This window comes from Artemia franciscana, chromosome 12 (assembly GCF_032884065.1).
Source record: "Artemia franciscana chromosome 12, ASM3288406v1, whole genome shotgun sequence".
In the NCBI taxonomy this organism is placed as follows: Eukaryota; Metazoa; Arthropoda; class Branchiopoda; order Anostraca; family Artemiidae; genus Artemia; species Artemia franciscana.
In genome coordinates this window covers 19,280,598-19,299,703 of record NC_088874.1, presented here as the reverse complement: position 1 = coordinate 19,299,703, position 19,106 = coordinate 19,280,598, and the positions used below count along the sequence as shown (strand labels likewise).

General features: G+C 35.0%; 1 protein-coding gene across 1 annotated transcript in view; it reads left to right on the top strand.

Moving 5' to 3' along the window:
- The window catches only part of LOC136033458 (protein O-linked-mannose beta-1,2-N-acetylglucosaminyltransferase 1-like), a 35,848-nt gene that overhangs the window by 5,001 nt on the left and 11,741 nt on the right, over positions 1-19,106 (top strand). Inside the window, 2 exon segments of the mRNA XM_065714208.1 lie at positions 14,661-14,754; positions 16,708-16,814. Coding sequence (XP_065570280.1) covers positions 14,661-14,754; positions 16,708-16,814 — 201 coding nt within the window.

Genomic DNA, 19,106 nt, shown 5'->3' with positions numbered 1-19,106 from the left:
GCTGCCCCTGCTAATATAGCCTACTACTACTACTACTACTAATAACTCACTGCAGCACCAAGCCGCCTGAGGCCAACACAGCTACGCACGCTCCTCCTCCAACCTAATCTATTTAAAGCCTCCCTCTTTACACCCTCCCAGGAAGTTCCCATTTCCTTTAAATCCTTATTTATGACATCCTCCCAACCCAGACAAGGACGACCTGCTTTCCGTGTAGCCCCAGACGGTTGGCCAAAAAGGACAATCTTCGGTAATCTGTCATCCTTCATCCGTAGAACGTGGCCTAGCCATCTCAACCTTTCTTTCATTATAGCCCCAGAAAGCGGGATTGAACCACACTTTTCGTACAACCTACTGTTTGAAATACGGTCAGTCAGCCGGGTACCCAGAACAATCCGTAGGCAATTTCTCTGGAAAACATCTAGTAAATTTTCATCTGCTTTTCGGAGTGTCCATACTTCAGAGCCATATTTGACCACTGTCATCACTGTAGCTTCCAATATTCTAATCTTGGTTTGTAGGCTTATCTTTCTATTCTTCCAAACTTTTTTTAACTGTGAAAAAACACCCAGAGCTTTAGCTATTCTACTTTTAACATCTTCACTGCTCCCACCATCTTTACTAATAATACTACCAAGGTAACTGAAGCTCCCAACCTGATCAATCTTTTCGTTACCTAAGGTCACCTGTTCATCTTCACTTATTCCTAACCTTAGTGACTTAGTCTTCTTAACATTAATTTTCAAGCCTATTTTAGCACCCTGAACTCGTAAAACCTCTAAAAATTCATTCATTTTGCTCACACTTTCATCTAATATGCTTAAATCATCAGCATAATCTAAGTCCAGGAGCATTCTTCCTCCCCATTTGATTCCATGGTCTCCAATTGCCTTTCCTGTGCTCCTTAAGACGAAGTCCATCAAAATGATCCATATAAAGGGGGATAGAACACAACCCTGCTTAACTCCTGATTTAATACAAAACCAGTTGCTAACCTCATTTCCTACCTTAACCGCAGCAGTATTATTCTCGTACATAGCGCAAATCACTTTAATGTATTTTTCTGGTATACCATATAACGATAAGACCTTTGTTAACGCTGTTCTATCAACAGAATCGAAAGCTTGCTCATAATCGATAAAACTAAGGACCAAAGGTGTTTGACAACGAAGGGACTTCTCAATTATTAACTTAAGAGTGAAAACATGGTCGACACATCCTCTATCATTTCTAAAACCACACAGTTCTTCTCTTAACACTTTGTCCACAGTATTTCTCAGTCTAAAAACGGTCATATTAGTAAGTAATTTGCTACCAACAGAGACCAGACTAATGCCTCGATAATTCCGACATTCACTCTTGTCACCTTTCTTATACAGTGGTTTAATTAAGGTTTTCCTAAAATCATTGGGTACTTCCCCTTTTTCAAAAATCATGTTCATAATCTTCAGTAGCTTATTCCTAACCTCAGAGCCACCATATTTAAGGAACTCATTAATCATACTATCAGCACCTGGGGCCTTATTATTTTTTAATCCTTCTAGTACTGTTGCTAATTCTTCCTCACTAAACAAATCTTCCTTCACATCCAAGGTATCACAAACTTTTTCATTTTCATGTAAATCTTTTCCTGCAACTGTATCTTGGTTTAGCACATTCTCAAAATGTTCCACCCATCTTTCTTTAACTTTTTCCTTATCACTAATTGTGACCCCATTTCTATCTTTAACTGGGACTAGTCCGGATCGGCTACTCCCTTTCAATTTATTAACATGCCAGTATAATATTCATAAACCATTTAATAAAGAACTTAACATATGTGTTATAACAGATAAGGGGAAAATTCTAGTTAATTGACTTCTTGCTATCTCAGAAAGGGTTTAGGTTAGGAAAAATGAAACTTTCAGGGATGGGTCTACAGGCTAAAGTATGTCCCAGGAAGGTATTTTAAAGTACCCACCTCCACTCCTTCTCCCTCTAGAGGGCCCTGATATTTGCCTACATGACAGGTCCATACCTATTGAAATTTTGACAAACAATGTTTTACCTTAATTTTCAGTTACTAGTTGCTTTTTCTCTGCCTTTAGTTCTGAAAATGCAATTTCTGTTATTTGAGTAGAATTTTGAGCCATATCCCATGTTTTTTTTTCAAAATTCTGGAAATGTATGTGCATATCTTTAAAACCTTATTAAAATAGAATTGAGCAAAGTTGTGAAGCTGAAAACAATTCTGTTGTACTTCAATTAAGCAGAAGATCTATTTTGCAAGGTTTCACTTTTATAACACACATATTTTTAAAGGTCATCAAAGGTCAGGGCCCTCTAGAGGGAGAAAGAGTGGAGGTAGTTGCTTCAAAATACCTTCAAATGACATACTTTAATCTTTAGATTCATCCCTGAAAGTTTCATTTTCCTAACCTAAACCCTTTCTGAGATAGCAAGAAGTCAACTAACTAGAAGTTTACCCAGAAACACTATAAAACTCAGAAATTTTTTTGATAAATCCTGAAATGCTTTCTTATTTCTTATATTCCTAAAAGTATTTCATTTTATCTTACAAACCCATCCCCCTCTTATATGCAGATATATATATATATATATAGCTCAAATTATATATATCCCATGAATTTTGCCACACATCAATTTTGTTTCAACTTAATACCTGTAAATTGAATCAGTATTGATAAACACAAGAAACAGAATATACATTGAAAATGTAGGCTATAATCTAGGCTATATAGTTGTATGTTCAGGGGGTTGGGGGGAGTAAATTGAATTACTTTTAAGAATGACGTAAGTAAGTCTTTTAGGATTGTTAAAGCTCTTTTCAGAATCATGTTTTGTTTCCTGCTCAACAGCTACAGCTGTACACTGATATCATGAATGAACTGAGTGTTTTGTATGATAATATATAAGAAAATGCCATTTGATGAAATTAATACCTGTTATTGTCATTAATTTTGGTGTTAGTTTAGTACTCTACTCTCCAGAAAGAAATATTACAAAATTCTGGAAGCTATTTTAAAACATTCTAAGGTACTTGGATGATATACCCCTGCAGCTAAACAAGTGAAGTTAGGTTAATCCTAATAAAATACACATAAGTATGATAAAAATGTAATACTTGGAAATAAATACTCCACATTAGGGGGGAGGTGGGGCCAAAGTATAGTGGGTCTGCATGCAAAGTGTGTTAGCTATAATTATTGGGGTATATGTTTTGGTGTATTTTCTGACTTCACACTGTCCAAATACTTTACTCCCACCCCCTAATGTGCAAATATATAGCCCAAATCATATATTTCCCATATATTCTGTCAATTCTCTTTGTCTTTTTAAGCACTAAGTTGAAAGAAACTAGCAAAAGAAACCAGTTTACAGTGTGTCAATGCATGAACAACTTGAGCTGCAGCTACTGCAGGGAGTATATCATACAAACACCCATTCTAAAATACTTACCTGAACCATTTGCCAATTCAAGCTGCTTCACAAACCATCCCCCACCCAATCTATCCTTAATGGATAAATATATAGCCCAAGTTAGGTATACTATTTGCACTTTCAAAGTGCAACTCTTTTCTTTCTGTTTCTTGTTTACAGGTTGCTGCCAAATTAATAGAAAGAAAAGAGTTTTATTACTAAAATATAATGACTATACTTAGTTTGAATTACATATTTATTCGCTTAGAGGAGGGGGCAAAGTGAAGCAGTTCACATTTAGGAATGATATAAGCCAAAATTTTAGAATGTTTGAAGTAGTGTCCAGAATTTTATAATGTTTCCTTCTAGAGAGCAGGAGTACTAAATGAATATCTTGATTTTCGAAAGAACATTTTCTGGACAAGAACTTATTTTATAGGAGAGTAAAGAGCCATATCAAAACCTAAAATTGAGAGAAATAAGATTATGTGATGATTCAAACTACAAACTTACTGGCATACAGGTAATATAACCTCTACTCACATGGGTGGCTGCAAAGAGGATGTAAGCATTTACTGACCAATCAGCAAAACTTCCAAAATCAGAAAGCTAACAGAAGGGATATTTAATGCTGACATTTTAAAACACTTGACAAGCAGCAAACTATTCTTATCATGCCAACATGGCTTTAGGTCTGGCCAGTCAGTTGAAACAAACTTGGTTGATACCAATGATTATTTCATTGACTTTCAAGGCCAGGGTTTCCAGCTGACATCATTGCACTGGTCTTGGCCAAGGAATCTGACAAACCCCGTGTTAAAAGGCTCCAAATCAAACATGAAGCTGTAGATAGAATTTTGATTTAATTGAGTGGCTGATCAAGTTTCTAACAGATAGGAAACAGACTTTAAGAGTATTTGGTGAAGATGGAAAGTTGTTCTTTCCTTGAGTGGCTACTGTTGAGTGGTACCCCAGGGCACAGTCTTTGGTCCCACTTTATTTGACATAAACATAAATGGCATGCCAAAAATACTGAAGAACAAAGGCTCTATGCTGATGACTCAAAACTTGTTAGCTATGTTGACAGAATAGAGAATATTATCATAAGATATATTGCAAAAAGCCTGCAGACCATAGCAACACAGAATACAGTTTACAAACAGAGCTCAGAAATAAAATACAACTTTAGATAATATAAACAAAAAAGAACAAATAAAAGGCAGAAAAGAAACACAAAAAGTTTCAACATTTCAACCAACAAACACCAATCATAATAAAATTTAAATTCTAAAAACCAGAACAAGCTATCCCCTATAACATAATTCCTTATGTTTGATCCCTAAATGAAAGAGCTTACACAACAGTTTAATAGCACATTCAATCCCCTCACCCATCTGCTCAATTAACCATCAATCACTCCCAAACACTCGTCCTAAACTTTCATTCTGCAACTCAGACAGCTCTTCACACTTGGATACAGAATAAATAAATTCTCATTCACATAACCACACATAAGGCGAAAATAGGGCCCAGCTGTCAGCTTAAGCTATCCCAACAAAAAATTATCTCACCTAAATCCAAACTATACCCTCTCAACAACAAATTCTTCAAATCCTGTTTATTCAACCCACATTTAAAATAAACCTCCTCCTCCCAATCTTTATTAGCTTGGGAGTAAAGTCTCAAAGACTGATTGGTCCTTGTGAGCTTGCCACTCTTGGGTTTCTTGGTCATTTAGGGTGTGCTAAACTTCCCTCCATACTGAAACGCTTTCCCCCGTGGGCCTTTATCTCACTCCATATCTCAAAAAGGTCCAGTATTTTCTTGATCTTATTTGGCCATGAATCACGTCTACCGTCCTTCAAGCTCTCCAAATAAGCTGACTTAAGAAGCCAAACTCTAGGTAGCCAAATTGTTTTCTCCCAGAATTTTATCATTCTAACAAAAATAACGCTCCTCAAAGTGAAAAGCCCTATATCTCCCTTCAGTACCACTGAACTAAATGAACCTTTCAAGCCTAAAATCCAATTAAAATATCTTAGCTGAATGACTTTTAACTTAGCTGCTTTAGCAAAACCCCAAACCTCAGAACCTCAATGTAAACTAGAAGCTACTTTTGTCTGTAAAAATCTTTTCTGAATCCTCATGTCAGCTAGCTGACCTAAATTACTTCTCAAAAGCATCTTAATTAGCCCATTACCCCTTAAATTACAATCTTCTACCTGTCTGGATATCCCTCTTAATGCTCTAAACTTAACACCCAAATAAACAAATTCTTCTTTAACATTTAACATCATTCCTCCAAAATTAAGATCAACCTTGGAATGAATATTCCCTTTGCTTCTGAATTCTAATACTGCTGACTTCTCGACATTAAACTCTAAACCTTTCCTTTCTAAATAATTTCTTATTATATCTAAATGCTCCTAGAAATAACCTCTAACCTCATTCCTCCAAAATTTAAATGAACCTCAGAATCAATAGTCTCTTTGCTCCTAAATACTATTGCAACCGACTTCTTAACGTTCAACTCTAAATTCTTCATTTCAAAATATTTTTGTCATATCTAATTGCTTCTGATAATTTTCTCTACTGTCTGCCAGCAGAGCTATATAATCCGCGAATAACATACATGATAGTCTAAACCAATCTAAAGATGCATAAGGGGCTCCATTACTTCATGATCTTAATGAATTTTGATATTTTGAAGAACCTCGTGTCTCAGACCTCTTATTTTAAATCCCGACTGGCATTAAGCCTCTGATTTCTTTTAAATCAGTCTATTGATTCTTAGACTTTTGCTAGAGCTCATACAATATGAGCTCTTGGCTCTTCCGACCTCGTCACAAAAGCCATATGAGCTCTTAGCTCTTGTTTGTCTGACTGTAAACATTGTATTGTCCTCCCTAATGGGGTTCATCAGATTTTTCTTCGATTTCCTGTTGAGTACCTCAAGGGACTAAATTAGGTCCTTTAAAATTTTTAATTGTTTCTAATAATGTTTTACCAAGTTTCGACAACTCGTTTAAATTTGCGTTCGTTTCGTTTAAAACACGTTCGTTTAAACGTGCTAAGCAAAAAGCCAAATTTGGCTACGTTTGTGGATATTCGTCCGGAGTTGTTTTCTCTGTGAAACAAAAGTGTAAACTTGAATATAAGGCCAGTTTGAAGAGAGCACGCTTGAATGCATGGCCAGGCCCCACTGATAAGGCCTCCTGGAATAAGGTTATTAATAGTGAAAAAATGTTCCCCATCTACCCTATCTTGTCTCCAGCTACCAAATTTTGTTGACCATTATAAGTGTGTGTTCGGTGTATTTAATAGTTTTCTTCAGTCTTTTTATTATAAGTTGCTTAAACCGCTTTTACCATACCGTCTCCTGCAGGCCACATCCAGTCTGTAGCAATATCTGAAATTCGCCGCGCTTGAAGAAAAATTAAGCGTTCAAATAGCCTTGATGGTGACGGCCTTTCTTACCGATTTTTTGCTTATGATTGTCCTGCTTTACTTAGCCATCTACAAATATTTTTGCAGTCTTGCTTAGTAAAGTCGCTTGTTCCTGATAGTTTCCTTTGTGGCCGTGTAACGTCTATTCAAAAGCGAAGCAAGGACCCCACGTCTTGTGTAAATTATCGTCCCATTACAGTATCGTGTTTTTTAAGTAAGTTGCTTGAACATTTGCTACTACCAGAAATTGAGTCGAATTGGGATTTTACGCCTTTTTAATTTGGTTCTCGGAAAATTTTCGGTTGCTCCCATGCACATCATGTTTTAAGCCAACTCATGAAAGATGCCGTAAAAACTGAAATGTCTTTATACTGTCTTACTGTTGATATTTCTGGAGCTTTCTCAATATTGTGCACTCTCAGGCTCTATTTTCCCTTGCGTGCTATTTTTCTTGTTGCCCGGACTCGCCGTGGATTGCTTTCTAATTTTACTATATTAACTACTGAACTATCTAAGACTGGACTGTCAGTTAATGCGTCTAAATGCGAGTTTATTTGTTTTAATAGCCCTTATGCGATCGCCCCATTCGTTGCTGGGACTGCAGTTCTACCATGTTCTTCTTTAGTTCTGTGTTTTGGCCCAACACTTTCTACTACCTGTTCATCCCTAGTGAATCAAGCCGTGAAAAACCTACGCGTCGCTTACGGAAAAATATCCCCAAACAAAAGCCGTTACAACCACAACGGTTTGTGCATGATTTATAACGGTTATTGCGCCCCTGTGTTTTGTTTTTACCAGGCATGGCTCATCAGTTTTGCAAGAAAGATTGCTATACTCTACGTACGGCTTATTTCAGATATTGCAAATTCCTCCTCCGGCTTCCTAGATGGCACCGAAACAAAAAAAAATAATTGCTCGATTTGGTTTAATAGATGTGCCTTCTCGGATTCGGTCTTCCAGTGATGATTTATGTAAAAAGACTATCAACTTTATTCACGTTTATGACACCCAATCTTTTTCTTCGCTGTTTATCATTTTTGTTTTTGTTTATTTATAATACTCCATACTTTGTGTTTTTTATACTTTTACGGGTAATAAAGTTCATTCATGCATTCATTACTTAACCTTTGTCAAACCCCTAATGCGTCGGACGTTACACTTGACTCACTCATTAAATATTTGAAGAATGATCTTGACAATGTTAAACTCAACTTAAGCATACCCAAAAACAGTTTCATGCTATTCTTCTTTTTTTTAAATATACCCCTTATCACTAAGGACCTTTGTATACCAAATTTAAATACGGTTAAACTGCCTGGTGTGCAGTTGGACAGCGACCTTAAATGGAAGTCCCACACTTTCCACTTATTTAAATCTGGTAGTTTTACCCTTAAATCTCTCTCTCTTCTCAAACAGTTCTCCATATCAGTCCAGAACCTTAAAATAATTTATTCTTCTAATATAAGACCCTGTCTTGAATATGCTTTCCCTGTCTGGCACCCTAGGTTGACCAAAGATCAATGTTCTAAAATTGAAAGTATTCGAAAAAGAGCAATACAAGTTACCCCCCCCCCCCCCTCAAAGAAAATCCTTCAATCCTTCCAAATATAAGATTCAATGCTTGTAGAGCTCCAATAACCCAATTTAACTTGTGTCCCCAAATGTTGACCATGAGGTATTAAAACGCTTTTGTACCCTATTTTGTTTCCCATTTTAATAATTGATTTAAATTTGTGTTTTGTGGTTATCCCCTAACATATGTTTTATCATTTTAATTGTTCTGGCGTGCTTATGCTAGGTTTTGTGCTATTTTAGCCAATATATAGTATTCTATTTTACTAGTGGTCTTGAAAGTGTAGTTAATACCCTTGGCCACTTTTAAGATATTACAGATACACCCTTTTGATAAACTGGATGCACATGGTCTTTTTGATTTAATGTAACACCGCACTGTTCAATATACCCTTAAGTTTTCAACTGAATGCCCTCAGCTGTTCTTCAGATGTTGCTTATGTACTCTTTGGATAATCAGCTTGTACATAGTGTGTTTTGAATCTGTTCAACATCCCTCTCAACATTTTCTGAAAGTAGTTACTAGTTGATGTAGTAGCATTCGGAAGCAGTTTTGCAGTTGCAGCAAGTCATGAAAGGGGGGACAGTCCCCCTTCTAACGTACAGGATAATTTTGATTCCTTTAAAGATTTAATGTCGCGGTTTATTTTCATTTGAAAATAATTTTTCTTTGTGTTCAATAAAATTTAAAAATCACATTAAAAACATAGCCAATGCAATTGGTTTAAGCATTGTAACATGCTTCCTTTTTTGAATTGGAGGCAACGCTAAAGAGCCATAAAAAAGTCATAAGGCTTCAGCGTATATTATTTTTTTCCCCGGGGGCACTTCGTATGGAAGCGGTGGTCATATAAACTTCAGAGTGGGCTCATTCGATTGAAAATTGAAAATTCTAGTGCCCTTTAAAACAGTCAAAAGTGATTGGAGGGCAACCAGTCCCCAAACCCACTTCGCTCAAAACTGTTAAGAGGCAAAGTAACTATTCCTCCTGGGTTGACAAAACCCCTACAACGCCCGGGCAAGGACTTTCAAGTTTCGCAAGTTACCCATTGTTACCATATGAGTTTGTTTATGGAAGGGGGGTGATCGCATAAACTTTGGAGGTGGCTCATTCGATTGAAATTCAGAAGTTTTAGTGCTCTTTTTACGAGTCAAAAAGGATCAGAGGGCAGCCAGTCCCCTCCCCTGCTATTTTTCCCAAATATAATTGATCTAAGTTTGTGATATTCATTTTCTAAGTTTGAGATATTCAAAATAGCCCGAAGGTCAAATAAATATGCTTGCGCTGTTGACATTTCTCCTGCACATTAGGCAAGAGAGTTGTAAGTTATGTAAGTTGCCCATTATTAACATATGTATTTATTTGTTAAAAAAGAGGCCACGTTTGATCCTGTGTCTCCTAAAATGCTTGGGGTATTAAGCTAAAACTCAAATGTCGAGAGGGATGCCGAACACAATCAAAAACATATCATGTGTTGGGTGGTTGTGAATAGGGAATATCAGCAATATCTAAGGATCGGCACTTAGCACTTCATATGGAAGGGGTGGTCGTATAAAATTTGGGTGGTCGTATAAGAGTCAGCCTAGATTATAGCCTACATTTTCAATGTAAATTCTGTTTCTTGTGTTTATCAATACTGATTCAATTTACAAGTATGAAGTTGAAACAAAATTGATGTATGGCAAAATTCATGGGATATATATAATTTGAGCTATATATATATAAATATATATATATATATATATATATATATATATATATATATATATATATATATATATATATATATATATATATATATATATACTAGCTGTTGGGGTGGCGCTTCGCGCCACCCCAACACCTAGTTGGTGGGGGCGCTTCGCGCCCCCCCAAGCCCCCCCGCGCGCGTAAGTCGTTACGCGCCATAATAGTTACGTGCCATTGTAGTTGTGTCCCTATGTCCCACCTGTGAATATAGATAGATATATATATATGGTTTTAACTACGTAAAACTTGCGAATATACAACATTCTTTGCTGTCCCATTGTCTTTGCATATAAATAGATTGTCAGGTTTACCGACTCTTGAACATGCAACATATAATGGTCCATGGGAAAACAATCTGTATTCAGATCTATACCTCATGATTCTAATGATTGCCCTTGAGCTTTGTTGATGGTGATTGCTAATCGACCATTCCCTGTCCCGGTGTCCCGGTCATCATTTACATCCCCCTGTTTCCCCCGGTGTCCCCGTTGTAGTTGTGTCCCTGTGTCCCGGTCGTCATTTATATTCCCTGTGTCCCGGTCGTCATTTGTATCCCGGTGTCCCGGTCTGTATATACATTCGTTTTTTAGTTTATTTTTTCTCCTTTATTTTTTTCCTTTTTTTTTTCTTTTTTAGCTTATTTAGATTTTTAGATTTTTTAGTTTTTTTATTAGTTTTTAGTTTTTTTTTCTTTTTAGTTTTTTTGTCCCGGTCGTCATTTATATCCCCCTGTTTCCCCCGGTGTCCCCGTTGTAGTTGTGTCCCTGTGTCCCGGTCGTCATTTATATTCCCTGTGTCCCGGTCGTCATTTGTATCCCGGTGTACCGGTCTGTATATACATTCGTTTTTTAGTTTTGTTTTTCTCCTTTATTTTTTTCCTTTTTTTTCTTTTTTAGTTTATTTAGATTTTTAGATTTTTTAGTTTTTTTATTAGTTTTTAGTTTTTTTTTCTTTTTAGTTTTTTTGTAGTTTTTACCTTCTTTTTAGTTTTGTTAATTTTTTTTTTTTACTTGTGTCCTGGTCGTCATTTATACTCCCTGTGTCCCGGTGCTTTGTTGATTGCTAATCGAACATTCCTTTTGTCCTGGTCGCTTTCTCTTTGAGTGTCGTCATTTATTTTTTTCTTTTTTAGTTCTTTTAGTTTTTACCTTTTTTAGTTTTTTTTAGTTTTTAGTTTTTTTTAGTTTTTTACCTTTTTTTAGTTTTTTTAGTTTTTTTAGTTTTTTAGCTTTTTTATTTTTTTTATTAGTTTTTAGTTTTTTTGTAGTTTTTGCCTTTTTTTTAGTTTTTTTAGTTTTTTAGCTTTTTTATTAGTTTTTAGTTTTTTTTGTAGTTTTTGCCTTTTTTTAGTTTTTTTAGTTTTTTAGCTTTTTTATTTTTTTTATTAGTTTTTAGTTTTTTTTTGTAGTTTTTGCCTTTTTTTAGTTTTTTCAGTTTTGACGTCACCTGATCCAGTTTTTTCAGGTGACGTCACCTGATCCACGATCCACAGATCCACAGACAACTTATTTTTATATATATAGATAGTTTTTTTTTTTTACTTATGTCCTGGTCGTCATTTATACTCCCTGTGTCCCGGTGCTTTGTTGATTGCTAATCGAACATTCCTTTTGTCCTGGTCGCTTTCTCTTTGAGTGTCGTCATTTATTAGTTTTTTCCTTTTTTTTTTTAGTTTTTTATTGGTTTTTACCTTTATTTTAGCTTATTTTTCAGTTTTTTCCTTTTTTTTAGTTTTTTTTTATTTTTTATTTTTTTTAGTTTTTTACCTTTTTTTAGTTTTTTTAGTTTTTTTAGTTTTTTAGCTTTTTTACTTTTTTTATTAGTTTTTAGTTTTTTTTGTAGTTTTTGCCTTTTTTTAGTTTTTTCAGTTTTTTTTTTTAGTTTTTTATTGGTTTTTACCTTTATAGTTTTTTTAGTTTTTTAGCTTTTTTATTTTTTTTATTAGTTTTTAGTTTTTTTTGTAGTTTTTGCCTTTTTTTAGTTTTTTCAGTTTTGACGTCACCTGATCCAGTTTTTTCAGGTGACGTCACCTGACACATCCATCCACACATCCACAGACAGACAACTTATTTTTATATATATAGATATATATATCTGCACATTAGAGGGGGGATGGGTTTGTAAGATAAAATGAAATACTTTTAGGAATATAAGAAATAAGAAAGCATCTCAGGATTTATCAATTTTTTTTCTGAGTTTTATAGTGTTTCTGGTTTCTGGGTAAACTTCTAGTTAGTTGACTTCTTGCTATCTCAGAAAGGGTTTAGGTTAGGAAATTTGGAAGTAATAATAGGAAATTTGGAAATAAGAGTCATTAGAGGGCAACCAGTCCACCCCCTTTTTACCCTTTTTAGGTAGGCTACCCCCTCTCCTCAACAATGACCAAAAGTTTTAAATTATTATATTGTTCAAACATTAGAAATATAGGAAGCTACAACGATGACTGTGGTCAAATATGGCTCTAAAGCATGGGCGCTCCGAAAAGCGGATGAAAATTTACTAGATGTTTCCAGAGAAATTGCCTACGGATGGTTCTGGGTACCCGGCTGACTGACCGTATTTTAAACAGTTGGTTGTACGAAAAATGTGGTTCGAATCTTCTTTTTAGGGCTATAATGAAAGAAAGGTTGAGATGGCTAGTCCACTTTCTGCGGATGAAGGATGACAGATTGTCCTTATTGGCCAACCGTCTGGGGCTCACCGGAAAGCAGGTCGTGCTTGTCTGGGGTGGGAGGATGTCATAAATAAAGATTTAAAGTAAATAAGAACTTTCTGGGAGGGTGTAAAGAGGGAGAGTTTGAATAGATTGGGTTGGAGGAGGAGCGTGTGTAGCTGTGTTGGCTTCAGGCGACTTGGTGCTGCGGTGAGTTATTAGTAGTATATAGTCCTTAAGGGTAGTTGTAGTATTTTGGCTTTAAGGATTTATAATGGTTTTATGTAATAATTAAGAGCGTTTTGCCAATAATCTTTGACTGAGACCATGAGTTAAAAGGGGCAACACATGTATATTGGTACAATGTCTACGGGAGCGGCGTTGGGTGGATGGGACATTCGTCCCTGAATTAATAGCCTACATGAATTGTTTTGGTTATGGATACCTAAATTTCAATATTTGCCATCATATTTGCAATAAGGAAGTCAAAAGAGGTAGCCTACATTTCATATACGTGTAAAGGGGAATTGGCCTACTATATTGGGCCCACCAATTCTGTTGGTGAATTTTTTTTCATGACTGTGATTCTAACAAGGTGTAACAGTCACTATTTGCAAATATGTATTTATTGTATTCAGGTCTGTGGTGTCTGTACTAGGCTTCAGTGTTTGCTCCCTGTTTGTAATGAACAACTTCAGAAATCATTGTAAACCAGCTTGAGAGAAATCAAACTCCCTCTAAAAAGCCCATAATATTTGTTTATCAGTATCAATCAAAACTGTTAACAGTGCCGTCAGTGCCTTAACGGTTTCTGTTCCTTTCTGATACCCAAATTGGGGTGGAGGCATATAACGTATTTCAACAAGTTCATACACTATCAGTTTCTCAAAGTTTTAAAAAGGTTGTAGCTACCGTGATTATGAAGTCACGGTTATAAACGTTTTTAGTCTTAGGAAAAGGAGTAAGACAGCCAATTGAAAACGAATAAGGAACTATTCCCTTTGTGAACACCGTTTGGAGCAAGGTATAGGCAGTAGAGCAAGCTGGGAAAAGAGAGGCTTGTTGATTTTACAAATTGTATTTAAACATAAGATGCAGACAGCAGATTTGTGTTCTGTTATAGGGCAGTCGAACTGCAATCTTGGGGATTTTTATGTGCGAATTTTCTGGGACAAGTGGAGTTGGTGGGGCAATGGCCTCCTGAAATATGTAGTACCGCTTGATGGGTTCTGGCTACCAAAGCCTATTCCAAAATTATTCTCAGATTTGTAATCAAAAGGTTTGAAGTTAGTAATCAAATAGTCAGAGAACGTGTCCCACCACTATGTGTATAAGGAAAGCATAAACCCATGGACCTTGATAAAAAATTAGCTGTGAGAGGTACTCACTTTGGGCCCTTAATCCTACACATTAAAAAATATTTTGTGACTCTAACATCAGCAAGATGTAACTTATCCCCCTTTCTATCAAAATAAACATGTGGCACTTCTGTTTTATATTTGCTATTTGTAATAATTTGAGGCTAATATTTCTGTGGCTACACTTACCATGCTGCATTTGAATTGTTGTCTTGAAATCTGACCTGAAGCTGTAGGGAGTTAAAGTGGTGGCAGACAGCTCTTTGGTTAGACCTTAAAATGGGCACGGATACTTTTAATTTATAATCACATGAGCTGATGAAAACCTCCTTAAAGATGTGCCAACAGAAGTAAAACCTGATATGCAAGCAGCAGAACTGAGTTACTCCTGTGTGAAACGAGTGACATCTTTTTACTATTGAACATACTATACATAATAATGTTTAACATTTTTTTGTAGTTTTGCTTGGTATTTGCCCTTGGTATCTCCGTTGGCTTGAATTTGCTCTATTTTATATATTTCAAAAATTCAATCTATGGAAAAAACAATGGTGGTAAGCATAACTCTTGCCTTTTTTTTCAGTTTTAAGTTGAATATGCCGCTGGTTATAACAGTAGAAGTGACCTGACTATTTTGTTCCTATAGGAAAGAAGATAGTTATAAATTACGTATAAAGTACCGCACGCAACTAGTCCTCATTTTTTTTAAGGGGGGAAGGCTCATGAAGAAGTTAAAACATCTTATTAACAGGATTGATTTGTGATGTTTTTAAGAGATTCAAATTCTTGATCTTGCCTATCGAAAACAAAAAGTTCTAATGAGTATGGGCGCACTTTTATCCGACTCTTATTGAGTTTTCTAATGGTTTGGATGAACAAAGTTATTTTTGGCCAGATTTTCCTAGAGAATCAGTCCTTGAGGAGGACTTTTTTCTTATATCCCCTTGATCACACAGATAAATTTTATTCTTTTTTTTCGCTGACTTTCTTAGCGATCTGTTTTTCTGTCAAATTGCAGGTTTGGCAGTGTTTGTTTGTCTTGGGTACTTTGAAAATAGAATTCTATTCACCTTATCTCTCTGGGATTTTTTTTTATGATCTTTCACATTAAATGGATCTATGAAAGTTGTAATTTGCGTGCCAAGGCAGGGGGAATCTGAGAAGGGATCAATATTAGAATAAACCCAAAAAAAATTGTTTTACAATGTAAATTTTACTATTTTAAATTGAGAAATTAATGAATGATTAGTAAACGTAACTATTTCAAAGGCGGTCGTTATAAACAAGGAGTTTATAAATGTTCAGAGAATTGCTCAAATCCCTCGTGCAAAAGCTTAGATTTCGTGCAAAAACTAGTGTGATCCTTCTATTAATATCATCCTTCATCCTCGTGTATGTGATTTTTTTCTTCTTTTTTTATAAAAAAAATCCCCAAGGCAGTGAAGTACTTGAACACAGTAAATTGAATTGAAAGGAGTTTGATAAATGTTTAGAGAACTGATCAAATCCCTTGTGCTCAAGCTTAGATTTTAATTTTAAATATTTCTAGTTTTGCTAATTTAGATTGAATTCTTGTTTCTCAGCAAATTTTGATTACATTAAACTTGTGGTATCCCTCTATAAACATTATCTTTCGTCTCTTTGTATTTGAATTTTTTCTGTTAAAAAAATCCTTAAGGCAATGAAGAACTTGAACAGAGTAAATTGGATTGAAAGGAGTTTGGTAAATGTTTAGAGAGCAAGTCAAACCCCTCATGCATAAGCTGAGATTTCAATTTTTAATGTTTTAGTTTTGATAGTTTAGATTGCATTCTAGTTTCTCAGCGAATTTTGACGACATTAAACTTGTGTCATCCTTCTATAAATGGACACTAGAATCTACGTCTTCCCTAGAATCTACGTCAGTACCCCGCATATACCATTTAGTAGGCGTAAATATAGCAGATTGTACAATTGAGTCCAGAATGTAATTTTGAAGAATACAAGTCCTGAAAAGTATAGTTGACAATTGAAATTTTGCCCTTTTTATTTAACAATCATAGAAATTTTTTTTGAAATTGTGTCCCCTGATTGATTTAGATATTGATAAAGTTCGATTAGCCTATTATACAACAAAAAAGCTATAACATAGAAACTTATTGTAGAAATGTATCGTGAAGGAATGTTTTCCCTACCTAACTAGGTTGAATATCAAAGTACAGTGGAACGAGTGAGTTTTTACAGGCACCTACTTAGCTATCTTCTAGAAGCTACTGGATCGAATTCTAATGATGTTATATTTTGCATTACAAGTTCACTTACTTCTTCTATAAAACTTCATAAGCATAATTACACATTTGTTTGTTTGTGTGTTTTATCAAACGCAAAAACCATTTGTGGTCAGTTGTGCTTGTCCAATATGCAATGGCAGATCCTGATAGATACTGCTATTGTCTCTGTCAATTTAGCTGCAGTTAGGGAATTATCATTACGGTAGAATTGTACCGATAACAATGCTTTAATTTTAGACGGCCTACTGCATGATGGTCAGTATTTCCCTGGGGATCATCCTGAAGTGTCAGTTGAAGTGTTTTCTAGTCAAAGTAAAGTCTCAGTGGTAGTTGATGGAACTCAGGTAAGTCCGATAGGCACTTTCATTAAAAAAAAAGAAACTAGTTAAGATCATGAATTCCCAAAGATATATATAAGTAAGAATAATACTTTCTCCTGAAAGAAAGTAGTTGCTATTTTGTATTGCTTTTTAAGGTCGTCTGATGAACTTATAGTTTAAAGAACAAAGAAAAAGGAAACATTTATTTTTTTATTACTTTTTGGAGCCGACAAAACTACATAACTTTGTAGTTCAAAGACCAAAGATATACACTGATGCATATGATACAAGTATGTAACTATGTAAGCTAAAATAGGATGATTTTAATAATTTTGGCCAGCCTGGTTTTTGATTGCTCCTCAAGGCTATGATATTAGGCATTCTTTTGTGATTCCTGCTCATAACGTTATAAATTCTTGTGTTGAGCAACAGACTGCTTAAAAAGTAATTTGTTGATTTTCTAAAAATTCGCGATCCCTATGATAGTGCAGTGGGTTTGATCTCTACCTGGTAATACGGGACTCAGGGTTAAAACACAGATGTAGCAACACACTGCAGGGCGGAACGCAAGGACCTTAGTAGTCAAGAAGTGTTCATTACCAAAAAATCCAATACCAAAAAGTGAAAATAAAGATTCATGACAACGTGATTTCACGAAGCTAAATCCAAAATAGGGGGAAAACATTTGTTTTGACTGGAATGGAATTTTAATTTTAATATTTTAAATTCTGCCGAGATATTCCGGCGGCAGCTGAGATGGTTTGAAATATGATATTTTATTTCATTACATTAGATATTTTTTCGGACTAGATTGGTTTATTTTGCACAAATATTTAAAACATTATGCAGCACCTAGCACCTACAAAAAAAACGTAAAGGACTTGTTGGCAGCGAGTGGCAGTTTTTTTTTTGTTCTGCATGGATTTATGGATTTATAACTCTACTCTCTAGGATTTGAAATACTGAGAAAGTTGTTCTTTAAAAAATCGATTAATATTATGGGGAGTCAAAGTTTTGAGGGACAGAAATTTTGGAATATTTGAATTTTTTGCAACACTACACAAAATCAATAGCCCATATAGACCAACCGTAGCAAATATATGAACAAAAATAGAAAAATAAAGTAGTTTAAGTTTTATGTTATTCAAGAATTTTCACTCGACGAAGCACTCCCAGAGATCATGACAAATCCAACACTATTATATTTAGATGAGCTTTCCATGATTTTCATCAACCATAAAGCACAAATACTTTGTCACCTTTACATTTTATATCGTTTCCATTTACTATCAAATCAAATTTTTTTTACAATACTACAAATTAGCAGAAAATAAAGTGTAATTAGTTTTAGTATTATCTAATGTCAAGAGACTGAAATTTACTTTGTCAATAAACACATTCAATACCTTTTTTGTTTTACCAAAAGGTAGATCAACTGATGGTTCAGCTACAAATAATTCAAAACGAACTGTTTTATACTTTGAAAAAAATATAATATTTTCTAAGAGGTCAATTTGGATCTAGATCTGGTCATTCAACCTAAGAAGCTATTGCCGCAATTTTACTCAGGATCAATGATTCTCTAAATGATAAATTCAGTATGTACTCTCTATTGTGACATAAAAAGGCCTTTGACATTTTTAATCACAGAATTTTATTTCAAAAGATTGATAATGAGGGAATCAGAGGTAAAGGGTTAAAATTACTAAAATTATACTTGCGTGGCCGAAAAAATTCACGTAAATGTAAGTGGTCACGTATCAGGACGTATCTTTAGGTGATATAGGTGTCCCACTGGGGGTCATTACTATGACCATTATTATTCCTATTTATATTAATTACTTATCAAGATGATTACCTCTTAATGACATTTTTGGCAATAATTTTCGCTGATAACACCGCAGTGACAGTAAAAGCTACTACTTCGTCCTTGCTGGTTGAAATTCTCGTAAAAGCAGTAAATTCTCTTAATATATGGTTTGCTTGTAACTATTTGGCTCAAGTTTCTCAGTACTAAGCTCGTGATATTTGGCACTCAAACCAGGCACCAAATAAGATCAGAAAAGATAAGCTGATCTCAGGGGAAAGCAAAATAAAATTGATGAAGTCATTCAGGTACCTTGGGATCATTATTGATGAGATGTTGGTTTTTGCAAATATTCGGATTATTTTTGGTTGAAAATTGCTCATAGTTCGGACTGCCTCTGTAGTTTGAAGTGTTTTTCCTTTCTCCTTTCTCAAAGTCTTATATCATTCCCTGGTTGAATCCTATTTTAATCATTATCCTATAATTTACCTAAACACATTTGCGGCTCA